Source organism: Arachis ipaensis, chromosome B6 (assembly GCF_059453495.1).
Source record: "Arachis ipaensis isolate K30076 ecotype BB chromosome B6, ASM5945349v1, whole genome shotgun sequence".
NCBI lineage: Eukaryota > Viridiplantae > Streptophyta > Magnoliopsida > Fabales > Fabaceae > Arachis > Arachis ipaensis.
Genome location: NC_142441.1, coordinates 3891021 through 3905402, shown reverse-complemented (window position 1 = coordinate 3905402; position 14382 = coordinate 3891021). Strand labels below are relative to the sequence as shown.

The 14382-nt window shown below is 32.8% G+C and overlaps 1 protein-coding gene across 1 annotated transcript; it reads left to right on the top strand.

The window, feature by feature from the left end:
- Positions 1–1261: 1261 nt before the first annotated feature.
- FAD2 (fatty acid desaturase 2) lies at positions 1262–6438 on the top strand. Its single transcript, XM_016349428.3, has 2 exons — positions 1262–1403; positions 5004–6438. The coding sequence occupies exon 2, from the start codon at positions 5015–5017 to the stop codon at positions 6164–6166; it is 1152 nt and encodes a 383-aa protein (XP_016204914.1). The 5' UTR covers positions 1262–1403; positions 5004–5014; the 3' UTR covers positions 6167–6438.
- The last annotated feature ends 7944 nt before the right edge of the window (positions 6439–14382 follow it).

Here is a 14382-nt window from a genome sequence, read left to right as displayed (position 1 = left end):
TAAATTGTTGAAAATTTTAGAACGAAACATTGTTCACGACATGGGTAGGTGGCAAGTACCTTAGCATTCTGACACCGAAATATTGAGTAAAATAAAAAATGAAAAGAGAGGCAAATAATAATAATAAATAATACAAACACTAGTTAATGAACTTACTAGGTAGAATAATAGTTGTTTCCGATTAAAAATAAATAAATAAAAGAATGGGATCCGTATGTAGGAGGGAGAAGGAGGAGGAGTGGTCACGTGATGGAGGGAAGCAGATATTTTGGGTTGAGTGAGGGAGTCACCGTAATAAAATACGATTATATTACGTGTACACTGTACTCTGAAATTAATTATTAATATAAAATATATAATAACATATAAATATATATTAAAAATAAATTAAATTATACATATATTTATATATAAATATATTAATAACTAATTTTAATGTGTTAATAACCTTCTCCATAAAACAAGAGAGGGGTGGCTAATATACATGATTCATAATTCATCACAACACACCTTACTCTCCTCTATTCTCTGTCCTCTCAAACTGGGAAAAACCCTCACACAGGATACACACCCACAATTTTCAGGGTACTCTTTCATTTTAGGGTTTTAAATTATTCTCCAAAATAATTACTCATAAATATTATATTTACATGTTGGTCTTATATTTTAAAAGAATATCTCCAAACTTCAGTATTTTCATTAATTTTATTATATTTTATTGTCATCCGTAAATAACATAACATATTGTCTCCTGACAATCATATCAAGAACATAAATACGCTTCTCAATAGTTAATGTATTTTATTCACTTTATAATTAATAATAGTTAAATGTATTATTATTATTTAAAGATGATTCGAATCTCATTTTTAATAAATATTCTTATTTTAAAAGAGTCAAAATTTATGAGCTTAGTTTTAATTGATAAAAACATAAATTTTACTTATAAAAAATATTATTTATACATTAAAATTAATTATTATATATTTATATATAAATATATATAAAATTTAATTTATTTTAATATATATTTTACATTTTAATATATATTCTATTTTAATAGCTGGTTTTTGGCTTAATTATTCATCTTATTATACAATTTCAGCAGTCAAAACAAGACATATTTAATATTACCATGATTAATTTTAAGAAGAATATTATAACTTATTAATAATAAAAAAATGTATAGTAGTAGTACATTAGTTAGTAATATATGGTGCGGTGGGGCCCATATAACAGTGGATGGACGGAAAGTGCAAATGGAGGAGTATCACAATTTTACGCTTAAATACTCCTTCTTTGCGCCCCATACCCCTCTGCCCCCTTCTCTCATTTCCTCACACCTTCTTCATTTGCCGCCACACACATTCCTCCTCCTCCGTCACACCTTCTCCTCCATCCAGGTACACCTCCTTCTTCCTCTTTCTCCTCAATTCAATTCAATGCCATGCTACCTGCTTATTAATCAATCGCACTTCACGCTTTTTCTTCCGCACTCGCCTAGATCTAACTAACCTTTTCATTGGATGCCATAGATCTCTTCGTTCATTAATTCATTAGATGTGGTGGTAATTTCTGATTCAGTAGGGTCCATTGTGTTACATAATTGAAGCATTCATAATCCCCCTTACCTCCCTCCTTGCTTTCCTCATGTCTTATTTTTTATTTCCGTAACAAGAATGTGTTATCTCTGAGGTGTTTTTTTCATTATTTGCATCTCTTTCCTCTTTCTCTTTCATCGTAGCATCACAAAATTATTTAACCAATTCTGTCTCCACTTGTTTGTCTCTTTCCAAGCAACGATTCTTTCAGTCGTATTTTACTATTTTTTTATAAGGATAAATAAATTCAAATAAATAAATTAAATAAAATATGTTTGTATGTGCATTTTTTTTCTTTTTTAACGTGCGGCTATGAGCATATTTAGGTAAGGTTCTCTCGGATCTAAGCAACAACCTGACCTTTCCGGATTTTTTGTACGGTTTCTCGCTCCGTTCTCCAACAAAATAGCCCAAACCCTTTTCTTTATTCATTTCCATATATTATTTTGGCTAATTCTATGGTGGCTCTGAACCGGTACCTAAATTTTGTCTAACTTATTTGTTGTAGTAAATTTTGATTTTTTAAAAATTATTTATTATTATATTTTTTAAATTAAATATTATTTTTTAATTTTTTTTAATAAATAGACACTATCTTTTAAACATCATAGCATTCACCTATTATTTTACCCTAATTATTCTAATTTAGGGACTAATCTTTTGGCAAGAAAATTAAAAAATAACGTGGCACGCAGATCTCGTTGAAATATTATATCAATTGATTGATTCGTCTTTGATGTGCACTCGTGATTTTTATTTTATGTATTATTTTTTTTTCTCTAGGTGGAGATATTTTTTATATTACTGTAGTATTCTATGTCCAATTTGGACTAATTGGTTGGTAAGATGTGTGTGTGTTTTGATTCTATGATCCTAGTTGGGTTTACAACTCACAAATAGCCAATGCTAGGAAAGCTTTAATTAACGAAATTACCCTTATTGGTTTAGAAAGATCATTTCCAACCGACGTCAACTTGCGCACTTCTATTATAGGCTAAAATCGTCACTTGACTTCAAAAGAAAAGTTTAGAGTAGACAGAATTAAAGGTCAAAAAAAGGACGCGTTACAAGTTTTCATCGTGTTATGCACTAAGTTTGAATAAATTAAAAATGCAAAACAGGGACTAAATCTTTAAAATGAGTAAAATGAGACTCCGCTTTATACTATGATATTATTATATATTTGCTAACATATAGTTAAGAATTTACATCTAATGTTTCTTCTTATTTTTGTTACTTTTACGGTCACCCCATCTAATGTTTCTATTTTTTAATGTTTGATTCTTTGAAAATCTTAAAATCGATTTGGTTAAAAGTGTTACAACTTACAAGTATATTAATTAAATGAGTTTAAAGCTTTTTTTTTAATATTTTAATGAATAGTCCAACTCAACATTTATTAGCTAGTAGTACCTTTTTAGTTTTTAAAAATTAATTTCACCAACAAAAGCTCCAACCTTTATAGTGGTATTTAGTAGTTAGTATGTTTATGAGGTTACAAGAGAGGGCCACTCCAATGCTCCTTTTGGGTAGGAAGAGAGAAGAAAATTGAAGAGAATGGAAAAAGAGAAAATAACTACTATATAAAATGACAGATTCATGTTTAGTAGTTTGTTGGTGTCATGGTAAAAATCTATGGCAATTTATTATAATTGAGGGACGGCATTTCCGAGAGAGGTAATAACATATACAGTGAGGTCACTCTGAGCGAGTACTTTATTAGGGTCGGCTGATTCCCCAAAACTGCAAAAGAACACATTTCAGAGTTAGCTCCTTTTTTTTACCCATTTCATGTGCCACTCCTACCAGTCAACTACAGTAAGCGTTGAGGAACTTTTTATATGAGATAATTTTTATAACCTCTTTTAAGAAAAGTATTTCTTAATTTTGTTGAAATACTAGAAAGAGTAACATGAATAACTTCTATAACAAATTTTTGTTGTTAAAATGTTTATTGTATTCTCAAATAAACTGAAACAAATGTATCCTGTTTTCTTTTCTGGTTGGTACCGTCTGTGGCTATGATATGATATGGACCAATTATGTGGAGGAGTAGCATTTAGATTGCATAATTAGGGCGTACTTGAAATGTTGAATAAATTGAAAGATGAGCCTGCAAGATTGCAACTTGCATAGCATGCAAAGCCATAATTATTTAATTGAAGAACCATGTCAGATATAGGACACAATGTAGCTATAGTCATGTGCATTAGTTGATGTTGAAATCCCGTGTGCTCCACTATTGGTTTTGGACACACACTAGGCAAGTCCCTATCTACTTTGGACGGGACCGGAGACCCCATTGGCTCTGATCCACAAAAATATTCACCAAATTTATTGCACATGCAGTGGTCCATTGTAGAGAATTGCTAATATATAATGTTGCGTAACATGTAGTCTTTTGGAAGGTTTATTTTGTATGTGGCTCTTATGACATTATTCAGTTTAACTGCATGCATGCCTGATTTTTCGGTTAAAAAATAATCTTAATAATCCTAATTATTATAACCTAAAAGACTTGTCAATCTGATGTGTAGTTTAGTTGTTGACATTAATGATGTATTCTTGTGTATGTCTAGTTTTTTTAAACCTTAACCTTAACAATTTGTGTGACATATTCCTGCTTTGAAAGGCCATGACTCATGCAGGCAAAGTTATGGCAGCCTCGTAATATCAAAGAGAAATTCTTTGGTGCCTATGAAATTTTTGTCTAAATTGCTTAAAAGTAAAGAATAGAGTAGGTGGGATCTACCCTTTTATTTTTGAATCTTGCGAGTTAAATTTAGGCACGAGACCATTATCAAAATACTCTGACTAGTGCAAGCTCATATCCATGTTTTTTATTCGATAATTTTCTTTCCTTTTCTATATTTTCAACTGACGACTTTGTATCAAGTTAATTAACTTGACCAAAAATCATAAAATTTCCTGCAACCTTGCCCCTTTCCATATAATTCTGTGTTCATGATGAAAGTCTATATAATTTTTGTATTTGTAAATGCTGGAAAGGTGTTTTGCTTTTAGTTTGAGTTTTTCACCATTTTTTTACTTTAACTTTTCATTGAGTTTGCCTTTATGTACTATGTATGTTATGTATTATAGCGGTTATAGCACGGACTGTAATCCTTTCCCCTTACTGAGTGAGAAAGGAAATGAAAATTAACGAACCTGTAAACAGTGATGACTATAATATCCTGTTAATAATGTTCTTGTATAGTGTTTAATTAATTATCTGTTTCTGCTTTAGAGACCACACACATTTTCCATTCTCATTCTTTCTGCACAAATCAAATAAAAGTATTAGCTCATATCTTTCTTCAGATAGTGCTAAATTTTATTCGGGTACAATTAAATTTTGATTAATGCTAATAAGAAACAAATGCACTGTTATGTTATGTACAGGTTGCGGGAAGATGGGAGCTGGCGGCCGAACCTCTGTTCCTCCTTCAAACAGGACGGTCGAGGCTGACTATGCGAAGCGAGTTCCGCATGAAAAACCTCCCTTCAGTCTCAGCCAAGTCAAGAAGGCCATCCCACCTCACTGTTTTCAGCGTTCTGTTATCCGCTCATTCTCCTATGTTGTCTATGATCTCACCATAGCCTTTTGCCTCTACTATGCCGCCACCAATTACTTCCACAAACTCTCTTCCCCTTTATTTTACTTGGCCTGGCTTCTCTACGGGGCTGTCCAAGGTTGCATCCTTACCGGTGTTTGGGTCATCGCACACGAATGTGGCCACCATGCATTCAGTGATTATCAATGGCTTGATGATACGGTTGGCCTTGTTCTCCACTCTGGCCTCTTGGTCCCTTACTTTTCATGGAAATACAGCCACCGTCGCCACCACTCCAACACCGGTTCCCTTGACAGGGATGAAGTCTTTGTGCCAAAGAAAAGGTCTAGTATTGCATGGTGGTCTAAGTACCTTAATAACCCACTAGGAAGAGTGCTCACACTCACTATTACCCTCACCCTTGGTTGGCCACTTTACTTGGCTTTTAATGTCTCGGGAAGGCCTTATGATAGGTTTGCTTGCCACTATGACCCATATGGTCCAATCTACTCCGATCGCGAACGACTTCAAATATACATATCAGATGCTGGAGTGCTTGCAGTTTCCTATGGTCTTATTCGTCTTGTCCTGGCAAAAGGCCTTGCCTGGGTTGTGGCTGTTTATGGTGTTCCATTGCTAGTGGTCAATGGATTCTTGGTGTTGATCACATATTTGCAGCACACTCACCCTGCATTGCCACATTACGATTCATCCGAGTGGGACTGGTTGAGGGGAGCATTGGCGACCGTGGACAGAGACTATGGAATCCTGAACAAGGTCTTCCATAACATCACTGACACACATGTGGCACATCACTTGTTCTCCACAATGCCGCATTACCATGCAATGGAGGCTACAAATGCAATAAAACCAATTTTGGGAGAGTATTATCGGTTCGATGGGACTCCATTTTACAAGGCAATGTGGAGAGAGGCGAAAGAGTGTCTCTATGTTGAGTCGGATCAGGGTGCTCAGAATAAAGGTGTATTCTGGTACAACAATAAGTTGTGATGACTAGAGCTGCTGTCCAAGTTGTGGTGTGTTTGGTCGGAAAAGTTGTTTAGTTTAAAGTTTCCATTCTGCCAATTAGGATGGTTGATTATTGGGAATAATTCTATTGAACCCTGATATTGGTAGTTAAAAGTAGTTTTATAGTTTGCTTGATTGCAGAATAAGACATGGCATGTGTTAAACAGTTAGATTATTGCCCAATGGTTTCAAATTGGTGCATGTCAACTGTGTGTTAGTTCTTATTCTGGTTGAAGCTTGTTCTTATTTTGTCACTCATGGCTTTTGATTCCAAGTCATTAGTAGTATATATTGTTGGAAGATTTTCAAGTGTACCGTCATACCGGTATATCAGTGATTTTTAACCGTTGATCTTAATTATATATATATTATATATATTTTTTATAATTAAGATCAACGATTAAAAATCACAGAAACACCGGTACGACGGCACACTTCAAAATTTTCCTATATTCTGTTAATGGTGCAAAATTATGGACCACTGTCTGTAACAATTTGTATTGGTATTCTACTGCTAGTTAAAATTCTTAGGAGAGTAGTGTAGACGTGGATGGGTATGTTGAAGAATCGTATCATGGTAATAAAATAATATAATGTGCCTTTCACTTTATCATTAATGATATTTGGTGCTGAAATTTGTTAGGAATCAGATCAATCACCTCCAAGAGCAATGCATCTTTTTCTACCTACGAAAGTGGCTTTTTTCTGGTTCTCCTGTTTCTTTTCGGAAGTTACTTCTGTCCCACTTCCTAATATGAGTTCCCTTTACATTTTAAATGTTCTTTTAATAATATTTTTCCCCCTTTTTCGCTCACATAACATACGAGATAAAACATGAGGATTTAACCATCGTCTAATTATTGCATAGTTAATGGTTGAAGAGGGCATAGGCCGTAGGCATTGCAGCTTGTAAGAATTTTATGCCAAAAAAACATACACAGAGGATGGAATAGTAGTAGACCAAAAAGTACGATGAGACAGATGGAATAGAATATCATGCCCAAGACGAATTTATGGCTACACACACTCATCCATTATCCATCTGCTTCGCACATGCGCTGCTCCTTTCTATTGTTTTTTTTTTTTTAATAACCAAATGTTTAAGAAAATGAAAAAAGAAGACACGGCAATTTCAAATTGCAATGCCTAGATATTATAGAAAACGAAAAACAGGTAAATAATATAATAATTATGCAAAAGCAAGGCAAATGTGTACATATGACTCATATCTTTGGTTAAAATAAAATAAAATAAAATAAAATTTATTAGTCACCAAAAAAAAAATGTGTACATATGAACCTACATAATAAGTTCAAAAAATATATACATTATCTTTAGTATAACTGTCAACTATAGTTGTCAATATCGATTAAATAACTAAAGTCGTATCTTTAATAAAAATATAATTTTATATTCTAAAATATTAAAAATAGATCAATCAAACATATTTTTATTATTTTTAAAATTTGAAAATAATTTTTTATAAATCAATTGTATTTTAAAATGTAAAAAATTAAAAAATATAAAAAAATAGAAAATATTTTCACAAATCAACCGATTTTTTAATTTTTTTTATTTATATATTGATTTTTTGTTTGAATTTTGAAAAAAATAAACTTTTTCTTTTTGACATAGGCCATTAAGACCCAAATTACCCAATCAAACCCAACCCAATCTAAATTTCTTAATTCATTCAATTTTAAAGTATATAGATCTAGCAGCTGAGGCCTTGGATCAATGGCAGCATCACCTGCCTCGCTAAGAGCTGCACTCAGGTTCGAATCCTAAATGAGGTATATAGAACTCATGTTAGTAGTAGTAGTGTGTGAATGGGTGTGTTGTGTAATGTATAAGACCAAAAAAAAAAGTATATAGATCTTCTTCCCATTTTTTCCCTACTTTGTGCTCTGATTTACCACTGCGGGTATACTAATTGTGACTGAGACTTTCGGTTGGGTCGGTTGGGTCTCCTCTACTGCTTGCGCTTCGAATGAAGCTCCGACGCCGAGGGTGCACAAACATGGAAGCTTCCGCTTCCTCTCCTCTGAATTTGCAATTTTGATGATGACGTGTTTTTCGATTTCCATCCTATTTGCCTATATAGATCTTCTTCCTATCTTTTCCCTGCTTTGTGCTCCAATTTACCACTGCGGGTATACTAATTGTGACTGAGACTTTCGATTGGCTCTCCTCTGCTGCCTGCGCTTTGAATGAAGCTCCGACGTCGAGGGTGCACAAACATGGAAGCTTCCACTTCCTCTCCTCTGAATTTGCAATTTTGATGATGACGTGTTTTTCGATTTGCAACCTATTTGCCTTGAAATTCGTTTCCTGCACCGAGCCCGCTCCCTTTTCTCTTGTAATCGACCTGCATTTTATACTTCTTCAAAATAAGATTTGTTATATCAATTTGATTGCATGTCTTGTCTCAATTCAAATTGTTGCTGCCGTTGAAATTTCACTCCCACCGTTTTTGAATTATTGTGTTCCTAACTTTATTATTGATTTTCCTTTTTCAATAGTTGTTGTCAACGTTGAGCTTCCATGTTGATAATACGCCGCATCTCCAATGGTGGTTGCATACTCCAGTTCTGACGAAGGTAATCTGATGCTGCCATTTTAACAACTGTGTGAGCAAGCTGGTTTCCTTCTCTGGGTGTCCAAGTTAGACCACAATTTAGTAATCTTTTTATTAGCTCTCTAATATCCTATAATATTGCTTCAGTTTCTCCAATGGAAGCATTTGATTTTACGGTTTGGATTAGTTTTAAATTGTCTGATTCAATTAATATTTTTCCCTAATCCAAATTATCAATAATAATAAGGGCTTTCCTAATAGCTATAGCTTTAGCTGTTATACTTGAATATGTACTAATTTTTCTAGAAAAGCCTAACACAATTTTTTCATTATTGTTCCTAATGACCACATATATTGCTCATTTTCCATCCTTTTTCCTAAAAGCAGTATCCACATTAGCCTTTAACCAGTCTTCCGGTGGAGTCCTCCATCTGATCAGGTGTGCTGCTCTATTTTTCTCGCTCTTCTTTTCCACAAATTGCTGGTCTGTTGTGTTCCAAAATAAATTCTCTATCAGTTTCGCTCTTTTAATTGTCCATTCTGGTTGAATATTCTGTTGCTGAAATATTTTCTGATTTCTTGTCTTCCACACCTCCCAAGCTAAAAATCTTATTCTACTTATTCTCATCTCTTGATGATCTCTTCCCTGTTTTTTTTTATTTTCTCTATATATTCCACCAACCAGTCTCCGAACGATTTTACTGAGTCTACTGTGGGTGTGCATTGACATTCAACCTCAAACCAGGTGGCTTGCGTCCATTCGCAGAGAAGTAGAGCATGCTCTATAGTTTCAATTTCCGTGTTACACATTTGGCAAATAGGACTAGCTATCAATTTCTTCTTATATAAGTTAGTATTTACGGGCAGGATATCTTGGGTTGCCTTCCATAAGAACGTTCTGATTTTTGGGGGAACTTTCATATTCCAAATCTCATTCCATAGTCCCCTTCTATCAGTGCTTGTTGAAGGACCATTTTTAGTTTTTTCTTGCGCCTCTAATATTGCTGCTTGATAACCAGTTTTGATTGTATACGTACCATCTTCTCTCCAAGGCCAATATAGAGTGTCATGCCTTTTTATTGTACTTATTGGTGTTCTCATTATGCTATCTGCTATCTCTTGTGAAAACATTGAGTAAATTTTGGTTTTGTCCCACTCGCCACTTTCATTGAGTAGTTCCTTACTTCCTTTACTTTCTTGTCATCTGCTATCCCCAAATTAAGTTCTTTTTTTCTACCCGCTGTTCAATTGTCCTTCCTTATACTAACATGAGTACCATCTCCTATACACCACTTTTCTTGTTTCCGGATCAGCTCCCTACCTTGTAAAATACTCTTCCATACCCACAAAGCATTTCTTGAAGCCTTCGTATCCCAAAAGTTCTCTCTCGGGAAATAGACAGCCTTTAGGATTTGCACCCATGTTGCATTCGGATCTTTTATAATTCTCCAAGCTTGCTTAGCCAAATAAGCTAGGTTTTGAATCTCAACATCTTTAAATCCCATCAACCCGTCTCTTTTACTTGCTGTTATAGATTTTCAGCTCTTCTAGTGTATGCCTCGCTCTTTTCCTGATGAAGCCCACTAAAATCTCGCCACTCTTGAACTCAGCCTTCTACAAAAGCCTTTCAAAAATCTAATCACATTCATCGCATAACACGGTATTGCTTGCACAACTGCTTTTATTAAAGTTTCCTTCTCTGCTTGACTTAATAGATTTTCTTTCCAACCTTCAAACTTATTTATGACCTTCTTCTCGATCCATGCTAAAGCTCTATTTTGGGACCTTCCCCAGTTGGCTGGTAGCCCCAAATATTTTTCTGGAGTATCCCATGACGCCATGCCGAGAATCTCCTTGATGTTCACTCTAGTTTGTAAAGGCACTTGATATCCAAAAGTGATTTTTGATTTGTCTAGATTGATTTTCTGACCCGAAGCTTCAGTATATTCATTCAAAACTATAATGATCTGAAAAATCTCCTCCTCCTTTGCTTCTACCAAAATGATGCAGTCATCCGCAAAAAGTAGATGAGAGATAGTGGGTGCTGTTGGTGCTCTTTTGAATCCTGAGATCCTTTCTTCTCTTTGTGCCTCACTCATTAGGACTGTTAACACCTCTGCTGCCATTATAAACAAATACGGTGATAAGGGATCGCCCTGTCGAAGTCCCCTATATGGCTTGATTTTTCTTGATAGCTCTCCATTAATTTTGCATCTATAGGTAACACTTGTAACACATGCCATCATCAACTTCACCCACCTGACTTGAAACTCGAAGGCTGTGAGGACCTTTTCTAGGAAGTCCCATTCAAGCCTATCGTAAGCCTTATTCATGTCTAGCTTAATTGCTAAATTTTTGGAACTATTTCTCCCTGTTCTGTTAAGGCTATGATAAGCCTCTTGTACTATAATGATATTGTCTTGTATGAATCTACCCCCCACAAATGCACTTTGAGTTGGCGATACAACTTTTTCCATCATCTTCTTCATTCTCTATATTAGAACTTTTGCTAAAATTTTATAGACAAAATTGCAATAGCTAATGGGTCGCAACTGGTTGAGGTTCTCTGCGTTCTTGGTCTTAGGAATTAAGACCACTGTTGTCTCGCTCACCTCTTCAGGTATATACCCACTATTGAAAAATTCCTTCATTATCGCACACACGTCGTTCTTAATGATCTCCCAGTATTTCTGATAAAACAATCCGCTCAACCCATCAGGCCCGAGTGCCTTGAGACCTCCCATGCTAAAGACAGCCTTTCTGATCTCTTCCTCTGTAACTTCTTTTAATAGCTCATCATTCATTTCTTTAGTTACCATTTTTGGAATCTTATTGATGGTTTTTTTAAAATCCTGCCCTTTTGTTGAATTGAAAAGGTTCTGAAAATGGCTCTCAATGTGCTCCATTATTTTCCATTTTCTATTCGGCCATTGTCCCGTACTATTTTTTAATTTCTCTATACGGTTCATGTCTCTTCTCTGAATAGCAGTCGCATGAAAGAATGCCGTGTTCTTGTCGCCCCATCTTAGCCATTTTATTCTAGCTCGCTGCCTCTAGAATTTTTCCTCTCGCTTCCATTGTTTTGCTATCTTTTCTTTTAGCTCTAGGATCCTTTTCTGTTGCTCTTCTGAAATTTCTGATGCTTACAATCTTCTAAATTCCTCTTTCATTCTTTGAATTTTTCTATCTGCCCTTTTAAAGGTCATCTTACTCCATGTCTTGAGTTCCTCTCAACAATTTTTAATTTTTTCCATCGTCTTACTCCAATTATTTCCATTTGATTTCTCCTTACTCCAACTTTTGATAACTACTTTCTCACAATCTTCGTGATCGACCCAATACGATTCATACTTAAAGCTCTTCCCTGATTTGTTAACTAACACTCGTATTGGATCTTGACTAATGTTATCCATTACAGGTCACAAGCCCAATAATTCATACACACAACATAGCCGCCGCCCCATTCTTCCCACCGGTCAATTGGGCATTGGCCAACTTGGATAAATTCCTACTCACCATTCTTATGTCACCACTCACCATATCATTCTTAATCTTAAATTTTTAGACTTAAAAACTAAAATTAATAGAAACCTATTATAGTATTCTGTTTCTTTTAACTCTATATTTTTTAGTTTCTGTTTGGAAATTTCTATTCTTGCATGTTATGCTGATCACTAGCATGGTTCATCTTATAATTCACTTCTTGATGAAATTATTATAATTAATTATTACACGTTATTTATTAACTTGCATTCAAGATCTATATATGTCCTGTGTCCACATAAAAGATACTAACTCTATGATATAATAAAAAGTTGCGTAAATCTTTTGTTGGAAAACCTATTACCAATAAGAAATAAAATATATCTATCATTACCATGCTGAAATTAAATATTAATTCATTTTTATTTTTGCCTACGAAATACCTACGTTGTTTACCTAACAGAATTCTTCGTGATAATCTACAAAATTGCCAAACAATTGATTGTTTCCATTCTTTTCCCCCAATCCTTCAATCCTGCAATACTAATAATTAATAGTTTTGATTTGTAATTAAATATAATGTTACTTATATTATATATATTAGTCAACTATTCATTAGAATAATATAATTTATATAATATGAAGTACTATATATTTATGATTTTTCATTCTGACCTGTAAATAAACTTTTAATAAAATTAAATTATTAAAAATTTAATTATTTTATTGGTCCTTATAATTTTATAAAATTTTTATTTTTTTTTTCAGTTGAGTCCTTGCACTAAATTTTTTTAATTGGGTCCCTACATTTTTTTTTTCTTTTTATTTGAGTTCCTACACCAATTTTCTTTTTTTAGTTGAGTTCCTATAAAATTAAGTTAATTACTGCTCAAATAGACCTAATTAAAAAAAATTAATGCAGGAACCCAATAAAAAAAAAAAAAAATATATATATATATATATATATATATATATATATATATATAAACTTAATTAAATTTTTTACAAAACTATAAGAACCAACAGAATAATTAAACCATTATTAAACTGCTAATATGTATCAAAAGCAATATGCCAATTGAAAACAAAACTTCTGGCTTTTCTACATGTTTAAAGGCTAGATGATTAATTAGCATTTACTATTTAGTGGTTAAACCGTTTACGATTTTGTTTTTTGGACGCAAAAGCTGTGTGTTTGAGTGAACGAAAAAAGCATAATTCTTGGGTAGACATATATAAGGCAAAAAAAAACATTTTCGAATTTGGATAATGCTAAGTAGACAAAAAAAAACAGCCAAAATTTGTTTTATTTAGCATTAATTAATTATCGCAACAATTAATAAATGTTAAATAAAGTAAGTTATGGTTGTTTTTGGTTGATTTTCTTTGGTTACCAAACATTTCCGAATTCTTGGTAGCAAAATATATCTACATATATAAGCGATCAATTGGGAAGAGACAAAAAATACAGTCAGAACTTGTCTTATTTAGCATTTATTAATTGTCGCAACAATTAATAAATGCTAAATAAGGCAAGTTATGACTGTTTTTGGCTAATTTTCTTTGGTTACCAAACATTTTTCGAGAAAACATATACTAATTGTTAATTAACAAATACATCAAATTCTTATGTTTTAATTACATATACAAGAGTATTGCTCATAAGCTAATTATATTAAAGAATATACAATAACCAAATAAAGCACTTTCAAATGAGATTTAATTTTTTCAAAAATATAATGTTATAGACAAATACTAAGAGACAATTAGAATTTATAAATAAAAATATTTTATTATTTATAGATAAAAATATTTATTTGTGAATTAATTTTTTTATTCTAATAATTTAATAACATACTTTATCTCATATTTTTAAGTATTGATGGTTAATTAATGATAAAAAATAATAAATTTTAATAATTCTCTAATATTATTTTTCAATATTATATATACACACAAATTAAAAATTAACTACTAAATTAATTATTATTATTATTATTATTATTATATATATATAAACTCATTTTTAATGGAGATTTTATATTTTAACACTCATTCTATATGAATAACTAACTTAATAATTCATTTTTTTGTGTATATCTAACCTTTGTTATAATTGTTTCCTGTTTTTATATCT